At 39.8% G+C, this 16,837-nt stretch overlaps 1 protein-coding gene across 4 annotated transcripts; it reads left to right on the forward strand.

The window, feature by feature from the left end:
- Positions 1–41: 41 nt before the first annotated feature.
- Positions 42–16,686, forward strand: spef2 (sperm flagellar 2). Of its 4 annotated transcripts, none has more exons than XM_077521133.1 (36): positions 42–620; positions 1,510–1,612; positions 1,728–1,956; positions 2,066–2,218; positions 3,039–3,115; positions 3,639–3,831; positions 3,951–4,139; positions 4,234–4,421; positions 4,713–4,860; positions 5,303–5,519; positions 5,595–5,668; positions 5,743–5,797; positions 5,914–5,948; positions 6,529–6,632; positions 6,719–6,960; positions 7,608–7,686; positions 7,762–7,922; positions 8,028–8,198; positions 8,686–8,810; positions 8,912–9,039; positions 9,910–10,048; positions 10,121–10,258; positions 10,969–11,091; positions 11,284–11,343; positions 11,446–11,617; positions 11,697–11,828; positions 12,011–12,149; positions 12,240–12,312; positions 12,501–12,657; positions 12,749–12,843; positions 13,081–13,263; positions 14,369–14,458; positions 14,545–14,715; positions 14,825–15,028; positions 15,983–16,105; positions 16,544–16,686. In XM_077521133.1, the coding sequence occupies exons 1-36, from the start codon at positions 563–565 to the stop codon at positions 16,604–16,606; spliced, it is 4,791 nt and encodes a 1,596-aa protein (XP_077377259.1). In that variant the 5' UTR covers positions 42–562; the 3' UTR covers positions 16,607–16,686. The 4 variants fall into 4 exon arrangements, with proteins under 4 accessions (XP_077377259.1, XP_077377260.1, XP_077377261.1 ...); XM_077521134.1 differs by having other exon boundaries at positions 8,692–8,810; XM_077521135.1 differs by having other exon boundaries at positions 42–578.
- The last annotated feature ends 151 nt before the right edge of the window (positions 16,687–16,837 follow it).

The raw sequence follows: 16,837 nt of genomic DNA on the forward strand, positions 1-16,837 counted from the left end.
ACATGTCCCTTTTGCCCCCAATGGTTGCGATTGCGAATAACAACCGATCCTGGATCTGTGAGTCAGCTCCGTCGTCCTCTGCTATGGTTGAAACGCAGATGTGTATCACGGATTCAGGGACAGGTACCCGCCTCTTCTCATGAGAGCCTCATCCTGCCTGCTCAACTTTGTTGTGGCGTATCCATGGCGACATGATAAACTGCGATTTCGTCGTCTTGGCACCTTATTCTATTTATTCAGTCGCTTTTAACTATTTTGTTTTCATTCAATGATTTTGTTCAAGTAGTAATACGTTTTAAATTTGATTTTACATTTAGTTAAATGAGCGGTACCTCGACTTCAACAGTGACCCCAAGTGAAGTATCCCTTACTGGTTACCATAGCAACAATGCTCCGACGCGTCTTTTTACGTGCCGTCCACCAACACTTGATGACGTAGAGGTCCTTAAAAATGTGTCTAGTTCCAAATGACCGCCAGAAAGGTCTTTAAAAAGAAAAAGAAAAATGTACCGCTAAGGAATTTACCTTAAGTTAAAGAGAGACAAATGTTCAAAAGAAGAAAATGTCGGACATATTGTGTAAGTGGCTCAACGAAGAGCTTCGCCTGTCAAAGGTTATCGGTATGTATGACCGAAATGATTGACGAAATGAGTTACCTGTGTGCTAACTCATTTATGCTATTGCCGGCTGTGGGTGATTTTCTTGTCGTAGTTTCATTTATCTTTAATGTTTAGACATCCTGACAGGTGAATAGAGTGTTCAAGCGAATTGACTGGACTGACTTTAACTAACATTTTATTTTTAGACCCCTGCAGGTGAAACTCATTAAATTACAATATAGTAGAAACTAAAGGTTTGCTTTCATGTTCAGTGGTTAAGTTCTCTATTACAGTGGTTCTCAACCTTTATTGAGGCAAGGCACGTATTTTACACTAAAAAAAAAATGTTACAAAAAGTGAATTTTGTAAACAGGTTAATTGCCATCTAGTGGAAGAGCTTGTAATTGTTCTGCCGTTCTATGCATAAGCGAAATAAGTACAGTAGCTGCTTGGTGCCCCTGGCCACTAGAGGGCTCTCAAAAAGTGTGACTATTTATGTATGTATGTATGTATGTATGTATGTATGTATGTATTTATTTATTTATTTATTTATTTATTTTATAAAGCACATCTAAACATGGTTGGGGAGAAGCTCCCAAATTAAATTCTGATGGAATAAACCATTCCAAATACCACGCAGTGGTAAAACATCAAACTTCAGGCAGGACTCTGCTGAAAGCAAAAAAAAAAAGTCAAGAGAAATACATTAATAACGGGCACAACTGAACTGTATTCAGTTAATTAAAGGCGCTTTAAAAATGGTAGGTGTGTGCTGTTTACCATTTAATGTGTCTTTCAATGTGATTAAATAATTCTGAACACGCAACCACACCGCAGTTTTTTCCGTTTACTTACCCTCAGTTGAACTGATTTATTTTTGTTTATATTATTATCATGTTAATCCTTTCAGAACCGAAGAATTTCGCTAAGGATTTCTCCAATGGTTACCTCGTTGGAGAAGTTTTACAAAAATATCAAATAATAAATGATGTCAGTACCTTCATTAAAACAGAGTAAGTAACCATTTATTTTCTCCTCCTTGGACACCAAACTCTCAAAACTGATTGCTCCTTCTTGAATTTTTATCCTTCTTGGTTTTAATCTGGAAAAAAAAAAATGTGCCCACAGTACCTCCACGTCCAAACTGAACAATTTCACGCGCCTCGAGCCAACTCTCCACCGGCTGGGCATCTCCTTCGACCTGGCTGCAGCTCAGGGAGTGATGCAGGAGAAGCCTGGCGCCGCCACACATCTTCTTTATCAGCTCTATGTCACGCTAGAGAAGCAGAAAAAGAGGAAATCTGAAATCATGCAACATGATGCCCTGCATAAAAAAGATCATGAAATCTTCTCTGATGTAAGTGTGATGAGATTCATTATAGCACCCTGTTAAACGCAGACCTTTAACAAATACAAGCAATCTGAATATGGATCCGACCCAGTATCCATGTGTTTGTTTTGTGTAGCGTCTCCATCTTGTGGTGAAAAAACGCGATGCGGAGTTGAAGTTGCAGAAAGTTAATCAAGACTTAGAGAAGAGGCGCCCTCAGTTTGACAAGTCAGCCCAGAAGAGTCAACTCAAAGACCAGGATGACAAAAGAGCCACACACATGAGGAAGGTGCTCAAGGGTCTCCCAGTCTCCTTTATGAACACATATCAATTTTAACCCAGTACAGCGTTAACTCCCTCACCCACATTCTAACTGACCATTACCTACCTCACCGTTTTAATGGCCTTACAATAAATAAATAAATCACACATCACACATCATTATCTCAAGTACTGTATGTTTGGCAGTTTTCTCGCCCAAAATACAGTGATGTCATGTCAAGTCAAAACCTGTCCACTGACGTCCAGGTGCCAAAACCTCCCTACTCTTCACTGGTCAACATGAGGCGGCTGAAGCATCAGCAACGCAAAGATCAGCAAGCAGAGGTCACACTCCAAATCAAGCTAGTCAGAACTGAAAAAGATTAGGACAACACTTGAATTTGCCCTGCAAATACTTGACTCTGGACTTGGATTTTAAAAAAAAAGGTTAAAAAAAATAAAGGCAAGTCTTACTAAGACTTCTACAAGACTTATTAAGGTCTACCTCAGTAGTGATTTCAATCTTGATATTGCCATCCGTCCACCCATCAGAGTCTAGTCTCAGATTGACTTGAGATGAAACAGTACTTGTGATCCAACTAAAATGTGCAGGAGACAGGTTTGCCCTACAAAAACTTGACTTTATCAAGCTGGGCACATTTTAGATATTTTACCTTTTGAGTAGACCTGTACTTTATTTCATGGATCAAATAATTAACTACTATGCGATATTCGGCTCAATGTCTATAGATTTGGCCGTTCCAAGACATGGCCTTCAGCTCAAGGTTATTAAATCTGTGAATGATATAAAACTAATGTGTTGTGTCATTATACTTTTGCTCATGCAGACAGTCCAGGCTGAAATTGCAGAGTTTGAGTTAAACAGGAAGAAGCTGACCACTTCAGGCTTGGCTTCAACTGCAGGGTGAGAGAAAAAACATTTTGTGTGCATCTATAAAGAATGAGCTGACTGCACTAATTAATGCTTCTCCTGAAAACCGCTCTTATCCCAAAACAGTTTATTGGACAACTCACCATACATTATCCTTAAAAATAAATGGTTTAGTGCTTACAGATAATTAATTCTTTTTTTTTCCCATTAAGAAAAGAGAACAAATTACAGTGACAAAAACATGAAAAACATAAATTTGTGAATTCACTTGCATGTATTTGTGTCTCACAGTTGAGATGCACAGCTTTCACATACTTCCTTGACACCACTGTACCAATTTCCTATTAGGCAAGACATTTTGTCGCCATCTTGTGGCATTGTAGGGTTTTACAGAAAGACCACAAAAAATATGATTAGGTGGGTTTTCCACTCAATATCTTGGGATAGGTTGCACTAAAAAAAAGACAAATTGATAAGTTTTGAATAGTGAACATAGATAACACATTGGGATCACTCTGCATGTTGGATGTTTTTTGAACCTCTTGGCTCTCACTAGAGGTCTAGACGTTCCACTTGGAGGTAGTACCCAGGCCAGTGGAGGTGAAAATGAGCTGACGCTCCAATCCAGCAGCGCGTATATTCAGGAGATCCGCCAAAGATTGCAAGAGAATGTTGCCGCTTCTGAGCAGAGAGAAAAGAGACGAATCCGGTGCCTGGTCGAGCAGCTCAAAGCCCATGTGGCTCAAGAGGTGGGTCACATACAGTTAAGCTTGATTAGGTCTATTGAGCGAGACACTGGGCCATTTCTCATCTGTAATTTAGATTGGACTCACCACACTTTATGGAAATGTGGCTTTGCTCCCTGCAGGAAAGATGGCGAGAAGAGCAATTGGTAAGGTCTCTCACAGGCCAGACTCAGCAAGAGAAGCGTTTGGCAGTGCAGCTCCTCCAAATGCGCAAGCAGAAAGATGCGTTCCGGCAGAACCGCCTGCTGATAGAACAGCAGTTCCAGCAACAGAGAGAGAAGGAATTCCGAGAAGCTCTTGAAAGGGAAGCCGTGAGTCTCACTTTACTACCCATGTCAGTTTGTAGATGTTATCTCGAACATTTTCTGACCAGCCGCATGCACTCCCGGTACCTTTGGGATTCAGGCCTTGACCCGTCAAGCTCAGTTGGACCGGGCGGAGGAGATCCAATTGGAGCTGGAATTCTGTAAGAAGATGGCTGCTGAGTATGCTCGGAATAGATCCAAGAAGCATTTTGAGAATTGTAAGGAGATTTTGGAGCAAATTGTGGACTTGGCCACCAGGGTTGGAGAATATCGCCTGCTCACCTCAAAGTAAGCAATATGTTCGCACCCCATATGTAGCTTTAGCTAATAATCAATACAGTGTTAATAACTGCACTTTATATAGCAGAGAGAGACCCAAATTTACAATTGTCATACTTATGTTAAATACCATTTCTCTTTTTTAGGAATTACAGCAAAGGGTGGAGTAAAATGATAAAAATAGTGCTTTGTTGGTTGTGTGACAATTGTAATTGCCTTCCTCACTGTACCAAACAAATGTGGTATACTTTGTTTGTATAGTTCTGGATTGTATTCAAATTAAGGTTGTGTCATTTGCAGTCTGATTCCAGCCAAACTGATGCGTGAGTGGAAGGAGTTGCTGTTAAACGGTCTCCCTCTATACGATCAGCAGCTGCCCACATCGCCCGACCCAGTCGAGCTCCAGAAACAGGAGCTGCTCAACCATCAGGATTACAAGGAATATGTTGTGAGTTAGACTGAACAAAATATAAACGTAACACTTGTGTTTATTGCTGCCATTTTTCACGAGTTCAACTCCTTTGAATTCTTCTATGAACACAAAACCTAGTTTATCTCAAATATTGTTTGTATAATGTATTTTTTTACGTTTTTATTTATTTATTATTATTATAGTTTTTTTTGTGGACAGCATCTACAGCATCTTGATATTCCACACCTGTGTGGTGGATGGATTATCTCAACAAAGGAGAAGTGCTCACTAACAGCCTTACACATTTTAATTTGTGAACAATATTTTTGCCTTTTTGTGTACATTTACTTGTAATTTAAGATCACGTTAACTGTGAAGAAAACCAAATGATGCATTAACATTTGTGGTCAGAGTATGTCTATTTAGGTGTATGTAGGGCAAGTGAACCCTCAGTTTCAACTTAACTTTGCTGTGTCAGAACATGGTTGGAGAATGGACATGGACAGAGGAGTCCGGAGAGGCCAGTTCACCAGTTGTGCCGAGCCACAACGTGATTCTCAGACACGTGTTCCTCAGAATGAGGAGCTTGCTCCCGCCACCGAGCCCATCAGAAATGATTGGCTACAGGATCAAGGCCTGTGTCCTGGGCAAGTTCTGCTCTGGTAAGACCACCTGTTTGAAGAAGATTGCTCAAGGTACGTGCGTACAAGAACACGTCATATGTCATATGGGCTTTCTTTCTACATCAGCCTGTTGTCTTCTCATTGTAGATCTCAAAATATGTGTCCTATCAGTGGATAGGCTAGTAGAAGAGGCACTGAACTCTCACCAAAGTAGAGAGAGGGTGAGTCAAGAATCACATTACAGACCATAGTGGAGGTTAGGAGCTCGCTAGTAACCGTTTTAAAACGTGTGCAGGTCAAAGAAGAAAATGAAGAACATGAGAATGCACTGGCCACAATCATGAATACTGGTGGGTTACTTATTTATAGTTATATCCTTAATCCTGTTATTTATGGCAGCAATTTGTCTTTGTTATTGTATTGTATTGTATTGTATTATTATATTGTATTGCATTTCATTTTTCAGATCTGTACGGGAAAGAGGAAAGCTCGCACGTAAATGTAAGTGAAGCAATTGCTGAAAAATCTTAACTCATTCAAACCAAAAATGTATAAATATGTTTTTTAATAAGTCGTCCCGCACTCCCAAAACGTATTTATACGTTTTGTTTTGTATTTATGCTAGAGCATACAGAAGGCTTTGATACAGCTTTTGACATGCTTAAAGCAATGGTAGTTAATACAAAAAAAAAAAAAAAAAAAAAAAACGGCCAGCAGGTGGCAGCAGAGTATGAGAGATCAGCCAGGGCCATGCTGCAACATGCTCTTTTTCCCAGTGTTTTCAACAGGCTTGTGAATAATAATGAAATTAGCTATATTCTAATGCTAATTGCTGCAAAACGGAAACAGATATAAACATACGTTTTTTTTCCTGAAAAAGAGAAGTGAGTCTAATCTTTCGTAGGTTCAATGTTTTTATTGCAATAGAACACAATATTCTGTGGCCCTTGCAAAATCAGTCAAAATCCAGTAAAAGAGCCGGGAGCGAAGGGGGTTGCTTCAGTGAAAATGGCTGCGAGTGAATGAATTAAAGATGGAAGATTCAAATCTATCCCAAGCACTCCCTTTCTCTTTGTCCCAGTTGTCGATCCGTGCAATGCTAGGAAGAGCTGCTGCAGAGGAGCTAAGCAAAGGCAACGCCATCCCCGATAAGCTATTGGTGGACATTGTAGTGGAGGCTATCAGGTATCACTGCATTGCATTCTGTGACAGAATATGTGAAGAATTAGTAGACACAAACACTATATAAATATTTGCAATCTTGTGAGCAGCCAGATTCCATTCGAGTCAGGCTGGATCCTGGATGGCTTTCCGGTCAACATAGACCAGGCCCATCTCCTTGAGACAGCCATCGCCTCTCTGGACACGGGGTATGAAGTATTGGACAGAAAAATAGACCTCGCCATCGATCCGAATCCTCCACCTCCACCACCCCCGCCGCCTGCACTGGACTTGGCTATACTGCTAGATATTCCTGATCAGTGTGCGGCCAAGCGGGCGGTCAATCACACTGGTACGTGTCGAAAAATCAGTGAAGTGACATGTTGTGGATATTTTGGCCTTTTCATGCAGCAAAATAGATCTCCAGTACCTATTCCTTTAATTGCACACTCCTAGTACTAGGTTTAACTATTTAATTTGAAGTCTTGCCTCCAGCTGGTACACATCTGTCGTCAGTTTTCAACGTGACCATTGAGGAGCTCGGAGATTTCTGCAGAGGATACTTTAGACGCCCCTTGATTTACGCTAGCTCATGGAAGCTCAATCGTCGCACCTCGAGACGCTCCTTAATATGCCAGCATGAGAACAACTTTTGGATTTTCAATGTTTTGATTAGCGGGGAGCTTGGTATGTTGCAATTCAGAGACTTGAGATGAGCTGTTGTCTGCTTAACATGCTCAACACGAACCTCCTGTTGTCTGCTCTAACAAACAGATGGACAAACAAATTCAAATGTGGCACTATGCAACAGTTCACTTAACATTCACAGGACTGAATGAGCTGTATGAATTATAGTTATACAAGGGTAGCCAATGCCAATTCTCACGGCGCCTGAGCACAGTACAGTAAAGGCAGATAAAAAGAAAAAAGAAAAAAAAACATTCAACTGGATTTCTTTGCATTGCTTAGACATTTTTGTGAAATTTATTTCATGAATAGATGCAAGTAAACAAACTCCTGGTGCCGCAGTCTCTCCACAAGTAAACAGCCGATTGTTTGTGGCGCAGATTCCACACAGGTAATAAAATGAGATGACCAGCCTTGATTGGCTGTCACCTCGCATTTCCAGCCTAATACCCATTCTCCTCTTTAGGATCACATCTTTTCAGGATACTTGGGTCAAACTTGAGGAATGGTTTGGAAACGCTGGGAGGAAAAGTATTTTGACATGTGTGAATGCTGATATAACGCAGGAGGAACTTTACGTAACCATGAAAAGTATCCTTCAGAAGGCCATAGAGCAAAAACTGGAAGGTAACATGAAATTAATGCATTGGGAGTACATAGTTTGTCTGGAACATAACTTAATGGGAACGTACACAATGACTTTTATTAAATTTCTTCAATCTGCTGCACCAGCTCCTTGGCAGCTACTTCAGGAAGATGTTTTGGACATCGCAGTACCTGCAGTGTCTCCCCCTCCTGCTGTGAGTTCTGCCCAAACGCCGGCCGTCACAATTGAAGACGTCAAACATGAAGAATCCCAATTGAGCATTACCGAGGACAAATCCAACCCGGTCACCTCAACAGGTACAATGGTCATATTTGTAAATGCGTGAAAACAAGCTTGAAATGTTTGCAATTTGCGTTAACTCATACAAAGCAACAATTTTGAGATTTACTCCACTGTAGTTTATTTGTGGGAACAGGGTTTCCCCAAGAGCTCAAAATTAGAGGTGGTAGAACTTTCTTTGTATGTAGAATCTGCTGTGTTATACTGAAAATGCTTGTAAAGGCTGTTTTTTGTTAAATGACACTGGAATTGAGTGGCGACTCTATCGTAGAAAACCATCCATCCATCCATCCATCCATCCATCCATCCATCCATCCATCCATCCATCCATCCATCCATCCATCCATCCTCTTGACCGCTTATTCCTCACAAGGGTCGCGGGGGATGCTGGAGCCTATCTCAGCTGGCTTTGGGCAGTAGGCAGGGTACACCCTGGACTGGTTGCCAGCCAATCACAGGGCAATAGTAGAAATCATTGGAGTTTAATGGACCTTTCTGTCCAAGCTGCAGATCCAGGAAGCAAGCCATCAGCTGACTCAGTGGCCGACGAGGACTTGCAAGAAGCCACTTCCACCTCACCCTGCCCGGGTTCTCCCGGCTGGGTCTACGTCGATGAGCCGCTGTCCTCAGTAGGAAACAATTTGTGTTGTTATCAGAAGACTGAAGCATGGGAGACTTCCCTTCCTGTCACATAAATGTGTACTTTTGTTCTCTCCATGTCTGCCTTTAGGATAAAGCGGAATATCTGTGCCAACAGTGGGAGTCAATATGTGATTCTTATGTGAGCAGCATAAAGGCTGCGATGCAGGAGCTCCGCTTAGAACGCACTGTTATTGTCCAACACTTGTATGACATCAGGTACACTGCATTTGGAAGTGTGTTTTCATATTGCAATAATTCTCAGTCTGCTAGGAGTACCACTATTTGTATGCAGGCTCTGAATAGTGGCAGGTAAAGGAATATGTTTTACTTAAAGCTACTGAACGCATAAAATTCAATTTCAAATCGCTACTGCCATCTTTTGACGAAACAAAAGAAATGCTTGTTTTTAAACTTTTATGTGCTGGACTCTATCCCAGCTGGCTTCGGGCCGTAGGCGGGGTACACCCTGAACTGGTAACCAGCCAATTGCAGGGCATATGTGCAATCCACTTTCGCTACTGCCATCTTTTGACGAAACAAAAGAAATGCTTGTTTTTAAACTTTTATGTGCTGGACTCTATCCCAGCTGGCTTCGGGCCGTAGGCGGGGTACACCCTGAACTGGTAACCAGCCAATTGCAGGGCATATGTGCAATCCACTTTCATTAAATTAGTATTTGAGTCCTTTTATTTCCCCTTTCCCTTATTTAAGCATAGTATTGATAATAAAACTGCATAATGTATACAGTGTCTTACAATTACTACAGTAAATACATTTTGCGAATAAAACCACTTCCTTGTTTGTTTGCTTCTTTTTATTTTTAATGATCACTGAGACTTACTACATTACTATATTTTAATGTTGTTCATTATGGTGGTACTTGGAGAACTCAGTATTTTGAGGATGTACTTGGTGTAGAAAGCTTGAGCCCCACTATACTAGTTATATTTATAACAATTATAGTATATTTTTTCTGTACATACACTTACTAATGGAAAGTATTTTTTTCAGTATAGTCTAGACTAGTTTGAAGTAAATGATTTTATTTTTTCCCATTGTATATCATTCCATGTGACACATCTCCAGAGAGGAGTTCAAGCAATTCCTGGAGCGACCGGACCTGAAGCAGGAGTTAGTATCGCAGTGGCAGAAGGACTACAACAGCATACCCGATGACCTGAGGAAAAATGAGGAGACCAAAGCAGAGTTAAATCATCGCCTGGATGTAAGTCAAAAAGATTGAACGCACAGTAGAACAGGCTTAAAAGTAAACTGAGGCATTGTGATGACTGCGTAGGACCTACGGGAGCATTTGTGGGACATCGTCGACACTCACAAGGACGACGATGAAACACAACGGACTCTGCTCATACGTGAGAAATGGTTGGAGGAGCACACCACTATCCTAGTCAACCATCATTTAAGACTCATACAGGTAGCACTTTTTCATGAAGTAGGCCATCTATTTATGATTCCATTTGAGTAATGACTACAGATTTAATGGAAACTGGGGTTTTTGAGAACTGGTTCTTAGTGTTTTGATTCCTTCAGTCATTTGTTTACTTGCCTGACAATTCCGATTCGTGATTCCTTTTAGGAAAAAAAAAAAAAAAATAGAACCAGGGCTTGGATGGTTCTGGAACAGTTTCTTTTTCTGTTTTTATCACGAGGTTTTACAGAATAAATATCCATTGAGTGCCATTTATCGGGACACTTATCCAGTGGGGGAAAAAATTTATTCTGGAAGGTATGATGAAAGCTATAAGCGCTTCTTTGACTATTCTCAGAGTTTAAAGTTCAGTTGGGCTGCATTAAGTTTTTTCATCTGTTGACATAAACTTTCAGAATTACGGTAATTTGCCAACTTTTTCTGTTTTCCTAATCATACATTACAGATTGTGAATGCATAAAGGATATGCTGTGACTTCTCTCCAAACGTTGAAGCAAATATAACCCATGTGTATTATTTTATTTCTTCACCCAATGATAATAAAATAAGGAATCGGATCGATAAGCAGAGTCAAGTGTTGCCAGAATTGCTTAATTCTTATCAATTCCCATTCTAAGTTGTGACCTGATTTAGTACACTATCATCACTGTTATTTTTCCTGAACGCTTAAAAAAAAAGATCTATGTCTTACATAGGTGGAAATGAGCCGTTTTCAGAACACACGCAATATTTTGCGGGACTACTATCTAAATGCGGGTCAACAGGAACACCTGGACTCCATCCCCCTCCTTGACATTGAAGATATAGGCCCTGTAAAGGTATTTCCCAGTAATACGATTTCCTGTCATATTTCTGTTTTCCTGTGTGTGTGTGTTTTTTTTTTTTAATATACCTGTTCCCTTATGAGTCAAGTGCGATATAGAATTTCTGCACAGAATTGGGGGAAAAAAAAGTTAGACAATTTAATACAAAACATACCATAAAGGTAATGGCCGTCTTGTTTGTGTCAGGTACTTCGTGAGCTCTTAATCGACAAACACGACGATGCCCTCGAAGTCATAAGTAAACTGGTAATGCTGCTTGTGTAACACAAATTTCACGAATATGTGTATTATATATGGAGCAGATATATGTTAGGCGTGTTTTAAACAGTGACTTGTGTCCATGTGTAGGTGTCAACAGAACCTCAGCAGGTGGAGCTGAAATCACAAGACATCCAAGAGAAGGAGAAAAATCAAGAGAAAGAGAAAGTGCCGGAGAAAGAAAAGGAAAAAGAGAAGGAAAAGGATAAAGAGAAAGATAATGCAAACAAAAAGACGAAAGACAAAGATAAAAAACAGAAAGGTGTGTGCAAGAAAACAGTGGCTCCTAGCATGTTTTCTACATTACTTTATAATACACATTCTAAACCACTTGGGTTCAGGTACACCATCTCCACCTCCTCCCCCGAGCCCACCACCAGCTTTGGAGACTTTGGAGAAGAACAGTGGAGCTGCGAAAAATGGCAAACAGAAACAAATAATCAGAGAATACACAGCTGTGTTGAAGCATGAAGGTGTGCTGGCCAAAATGCTATATATAAAATGCTATTTATCCATTCAAACAATAATTTTCTCCTCTCTGAACATGTTCAACCAATGTTAATATAATTTGTACACAATGAATGGCATGGCAGTTTTTTTTTTTTTTTTTGTCCTTTAAAAATAACATTCTCATACATGTTGGTATGTGTTTCAGAGAGTGCATCAAAGGTACGAATTCAGCTGGTGAAAGGCCACGGGCTGGTACTGATAAACTCTCTGCAAAGCAGAGCAGAACAAATCTTTAGCGACATGCGAGACAGATTAGAAGCACATTATGTTGCACAAATGAAGAGGTCAGTGTATCTTTATTCTATTTCATTTTGCAGTTTATGTAACTTAAGTTGTGATCTTCATAAAAATGAACATAACATTTTTTTTTTTAGTATTGACCAGCTTGCAGAGGTGGTACGCCACTTTATAGAGACTGCTGCTAAGCTTCAGAATGAGTTGGTGTTGGTAAGTAGTAACACCTTGTGTTTTTTTATTTCTTTTTAAGGGTATCTGTACATAATAAATATAATATACAGTATATAAAAAAACGTATTGTGGCATCTGGTTACATTACATTTGTGTGAACGTTTTATTCATGGTGAATAACAATTGTGGCTTCTTAATGTACGTATTCCATGTTTTCTTGCTTTCAGGAACGTATTGATTTCTATTTGAACGGTGACTCCCATTTGATTGAAAGTCCACCTACTCCACCGAGTCCACCTGCGTCGGAGAAGGAAACAACCTCAATGCTGACCGTCCTTCAGCTGGACTCGCTTTACCACTGTCTTTGCAATGAGGCGCCAACAGGTAAACCAATTAGTTACACATCGCTGGTGTCTGTCCAGGTACCTTTTCTTTCCCCTATTTTTTTTTTAATCATTCCTCTCACAATTTTCAGGTGTCATGTCCAGTTCTGAGTTCTTCCATCTAATCAGGGACATCCTCCCTTTCAACACTCTGCCCGAACCTTGGGAGAACATGAGTGAAACACAGGTATGCTCAATTCTTCAAAAATATTAGATAACTTGTCAGGATGATCCAGTGTGCAAACTACAATAAATGCCTCTCTGACAGTGTCAATCACAATGTTTCATATACAGCCCTTGAATTGGATCTCATTAGACTATGTACCTAATGTTGTGGCCACTAGTGAGTTGATATCATTTGGATGGTGAGTGAACAGACCCGGTCATGTGTGTCATTACATTACATTTCCTCTCTTGTTGGTAGTTGAACGAGATCATTTCTCTGCTCACTGATGGATACAAACAGATCGACTGGCGTCGATTCCTTCTCAGTGCTGCCATCCCATGGCCGTTTCCCTCGTTAACACAACTGCTGCTTGTGCGCAAGAATTTCAAGGCAGTAGACATTGATGACACAGGGTACATAAATGAGGAGCAGTATATGCAGGTTAGTCTCTGAAATAGGAAAGAAGACCCTTAACTTGAGTTGAGTTGAGTTAACTTCCTGTGGGATTGTCTCCATTCATCATCCATTCTCTACTGAGTGGATATTCCAGTGTTTAACCTTTATTTTGCCAAAGTACATATTTTAACAATAAGCAGCAGTTTAGTAGGTGGCAAACAACTCTTCAAGCTGTTTATTCCCACTCTTAATTGAAGTATACTTTTCAAACATAAGTCAAAGATGTTACATATCTAAAACAACATCATAACTTTGTCTTAAAGAGGGAAGTCAACCCAAAATATAGTATTTATTTATTTATTTATTTATTTATTTATTTGAGATGCAGCAAAGTGCAGCCATTTATCCATCTAAGCGGGTGTCCATTTTGCCATTTGCTGTCGACTGAAGATGATATATCAGTTGCTTCGGTCTCAGGGAACAACCAATCACAGCTCAGCTTCAGAAAACAGGTGAGCTGTGATTGGTTGTTGCCTGAGCCCAGAGCAACATTGATGTCATCTTCAGTTGACAGCTACTGACAAAATGGCCGCCCCCTGTATTGGATAAAACAGATGGATTTTGCTTCATAAACTCATATTCCAAACATTTAATATTAATCAGAATGTCATGTTTAGGCTCGTGAGATCACATGTAATATATTATTGTCAAGATTGACGTCCCCTTTAAAGGCCCTTAGCTCATTGCTAACACATAGATGGACTAACGAATAGTATCTACATTGTGGTGTTATAACACTAGCAATTTGATTGAACCCAAATGGTGCAGCAACGCAATAAAACAGACTCAGTCAGTCCTGTGAAAAATGACAAATTTTACTGCAGCTGACTGATCACAGTATTTTCAAACTCTTCTTTGTTTGTTTCTGCATGTTTCGATTGTACCGACTAAATTAATATATATGACAATAATATTGAAATAAAAAGAAATTGTTCTGCCTGTCACTCTACATCGTGAGCATAGATGGACGAACAAAGATACATAATTTGTCGTAAATGTAGTATTTTTTGTGAAACAACGTGAATATCAACTCATTTCTCATGGCACACTAATTTGGTTGGGAGTCACTGATCTATTCCTTTCCGTTCAGACTGAATTGTGGTTTCCCACTGACAGAGAGCAGTCCATGTCTGAGGACTCGTATGAGCCTCTGAATAACCGTCGAGCTAACCTACGCAAGGTAAACTGCCAGCAAAGGTGCAATTCCTAACAACTATTATGACAATAGTGCCATATTTTTCACAATTATTCTCATGTTATTCCTAGTTCTTTTTCCAGCTGTTTTCCGACCACTCTACCATCCCACCTCAACTGGACTACGTGACCATGCTACTGTGCTTCGCCTCTGATCCCGACCCCAAGCAGGGCTTCATTAAAGCACTGAGTGTAATGACGGGACATCATCTCCAGTACCCCACCTCGAGCTCTATTGAAACGGTAAGTTCACTGGTGTGCAAGGAACAAGCGGCAAACATCAACTGGCATTCTGCACAACGTGGCAACCTCTTGTTGATGATACCGTAACACAGACTTGTTGCGTACTCAGACTGATACAAGCTTACGGGAGACTACAGTGGCCAGCCCGACAGAGTCCGAAGAAAAGTGCATGGAGAAAGAGGAGTGTTCAGCAAGTAGCGTTCAGACAGTGTCCATCCCAGCTCTCCTTACTGTCGTGGGCCCCGAAGTGGTAAAGATGAAAGGTGGCGTCAACCCTCCTTCAGGCTGCTTGAGCCAGGAGGAGAACGTCGAGGTATGATGGGACCAAAGGAATTATATTTGCTTTGTATTGCACCAGTTCATAATAAAGTTTTACCAAGGCCTGGTTCATATGGTGCAATAGTCAACTCTTGCACCATATGAAACAAACAAAAAAAACTTTAGAAACCCAATTGGGTTGCAGCCCCGCTAGTCTAAATATGGTATTGTGGTGGATATTGTGTTTGTGTAATATGAGTTATGAAGCAAAATCAAGTCGTTTTTAATCCATCTCAGGGGGCGGCCATTTTGCCACTTGCTGTCGACTAAAGATGATATCAATGTTGCTCAGGGCATGGCTCAGGTAACAACCAATCACAGATCAGCTTCAGAAAACAGGAGACCTATGATTGGTCGTGATTGGTAACAACCAACCACAGCTCAGCTTCAGAAAACAGGTGAGCTGTGATTGGTTGTGCCTGAGCCCTGAGCAACATTGTCTTCTTCAGTCGACAGCAAGTGGCAAAATGTCCGCCTCCTGAGATGGATTAAAAATGATTGGATTTTGTTTCATAGCTCACATTCCACAAATAAAATACTTGTATTAATCAGAATGTCACGTTGACACTAATGAGGTCACATATAACATATTATTGTTAAGAAATGTTTAAGGTTGGAAAAAACGTTTGATGTTGACTTCCATTTTAAAACTGACACAATGAACTTGTTGCAGCTATAATTATAAGATTTGTAACATGTTGTGGATCATTGAGATCAAATGTATTCCATCCAATGGACATATAAATCTCATTTTATTATGCAATGGTCATGTGAGTGCCCTCCAAAGTATGGTTGATAATGACTATGACATCTTTAATTTTCTTTTGATAAATTTTTATGATGATGACTTCTTATTTATTTTGTTTGTGGGAAAACTTGATTAACATCTGTCCTTTCAAAATGTTATCTAACATTTAATAGAACTAACATTACCTTTGCCGCCCTATAGCATCTGATGCAGATATTCGCAGAGCTGGGCTACACTCCAGAAGATGCCGTTCCCTTCTCGGTCCTCTCCGAGCATCCTTCCTTTCATAACCTGATAGCGATCACTGATAATCACCTCTTTGTCGTAAGTCAAGACTCATCTCTGTTCCATTCACAAGTACTTTCAACACTCATTCTATTCATGTTCACCACACACCACACAAGATTTTTAATTCTACATATTTAACACGTTTAATTTGCAAAATCTTTATATTTTTAGGATTATTTGATCACCTTTGTTAACTTTAGAAGCATTATTATTATTATTATTATTATTATTATTATTAGTAGTAGTAGTAGTAGTAGTAGTAGTAGTATTGTTATTATTATGAATATTATTATGAATATTATTATTATTATTTATTACATTTTCCTTCACATCTGAGTTAATGATGCATGAACCTTTCAAACATACTGTACGTAGATGAATTTCACTGAAGTTGCCAGTACATATTGCTATTATATTTTATAACCTAATATGAATGCTACATTTTCTCAAACACATATTTTTGTTGTCTTTCAGAACATTCATAATGTGCTGCAGGCCCCTCAGCCAAAAGGAGAGTCTCAACAGTCTCTTATTTGATGACACATTTACACCTACTTTCTGTCTTTTATGTTGAAATAAACTTTTAGGACAGAATAAATAGATTCGAAATAACAAAATCTTGCGTAGTGACTTCAGTGTTGATTGAGTTGAACATTCTATAGTTTCAACGCATATAGTTGACGAGTGAAGTGACGAAGCAGGCTGCCTGAAAACATCAGCCATGACGGAACTGACCTTTCCTGAAACACTCCAGCAGTTTTTCTGATT

The sequence above is a fragment of the Festucalex cinctus genome, chromosome 5, assembly GCF_051991245.1.
Source record: "Festucalex cinctus isolate MCC-2025b chromosome 5, RoL_Fcin_1.0, whole genome shotgun sequence".
In the NCBI taxonomy this organism is placed as follows: Eukaryota; Metazoa; Chordata; class Actinopteri; order Syngnathiformes; family Syngnathidae; genus Festucalex; species Festucalex cinctus.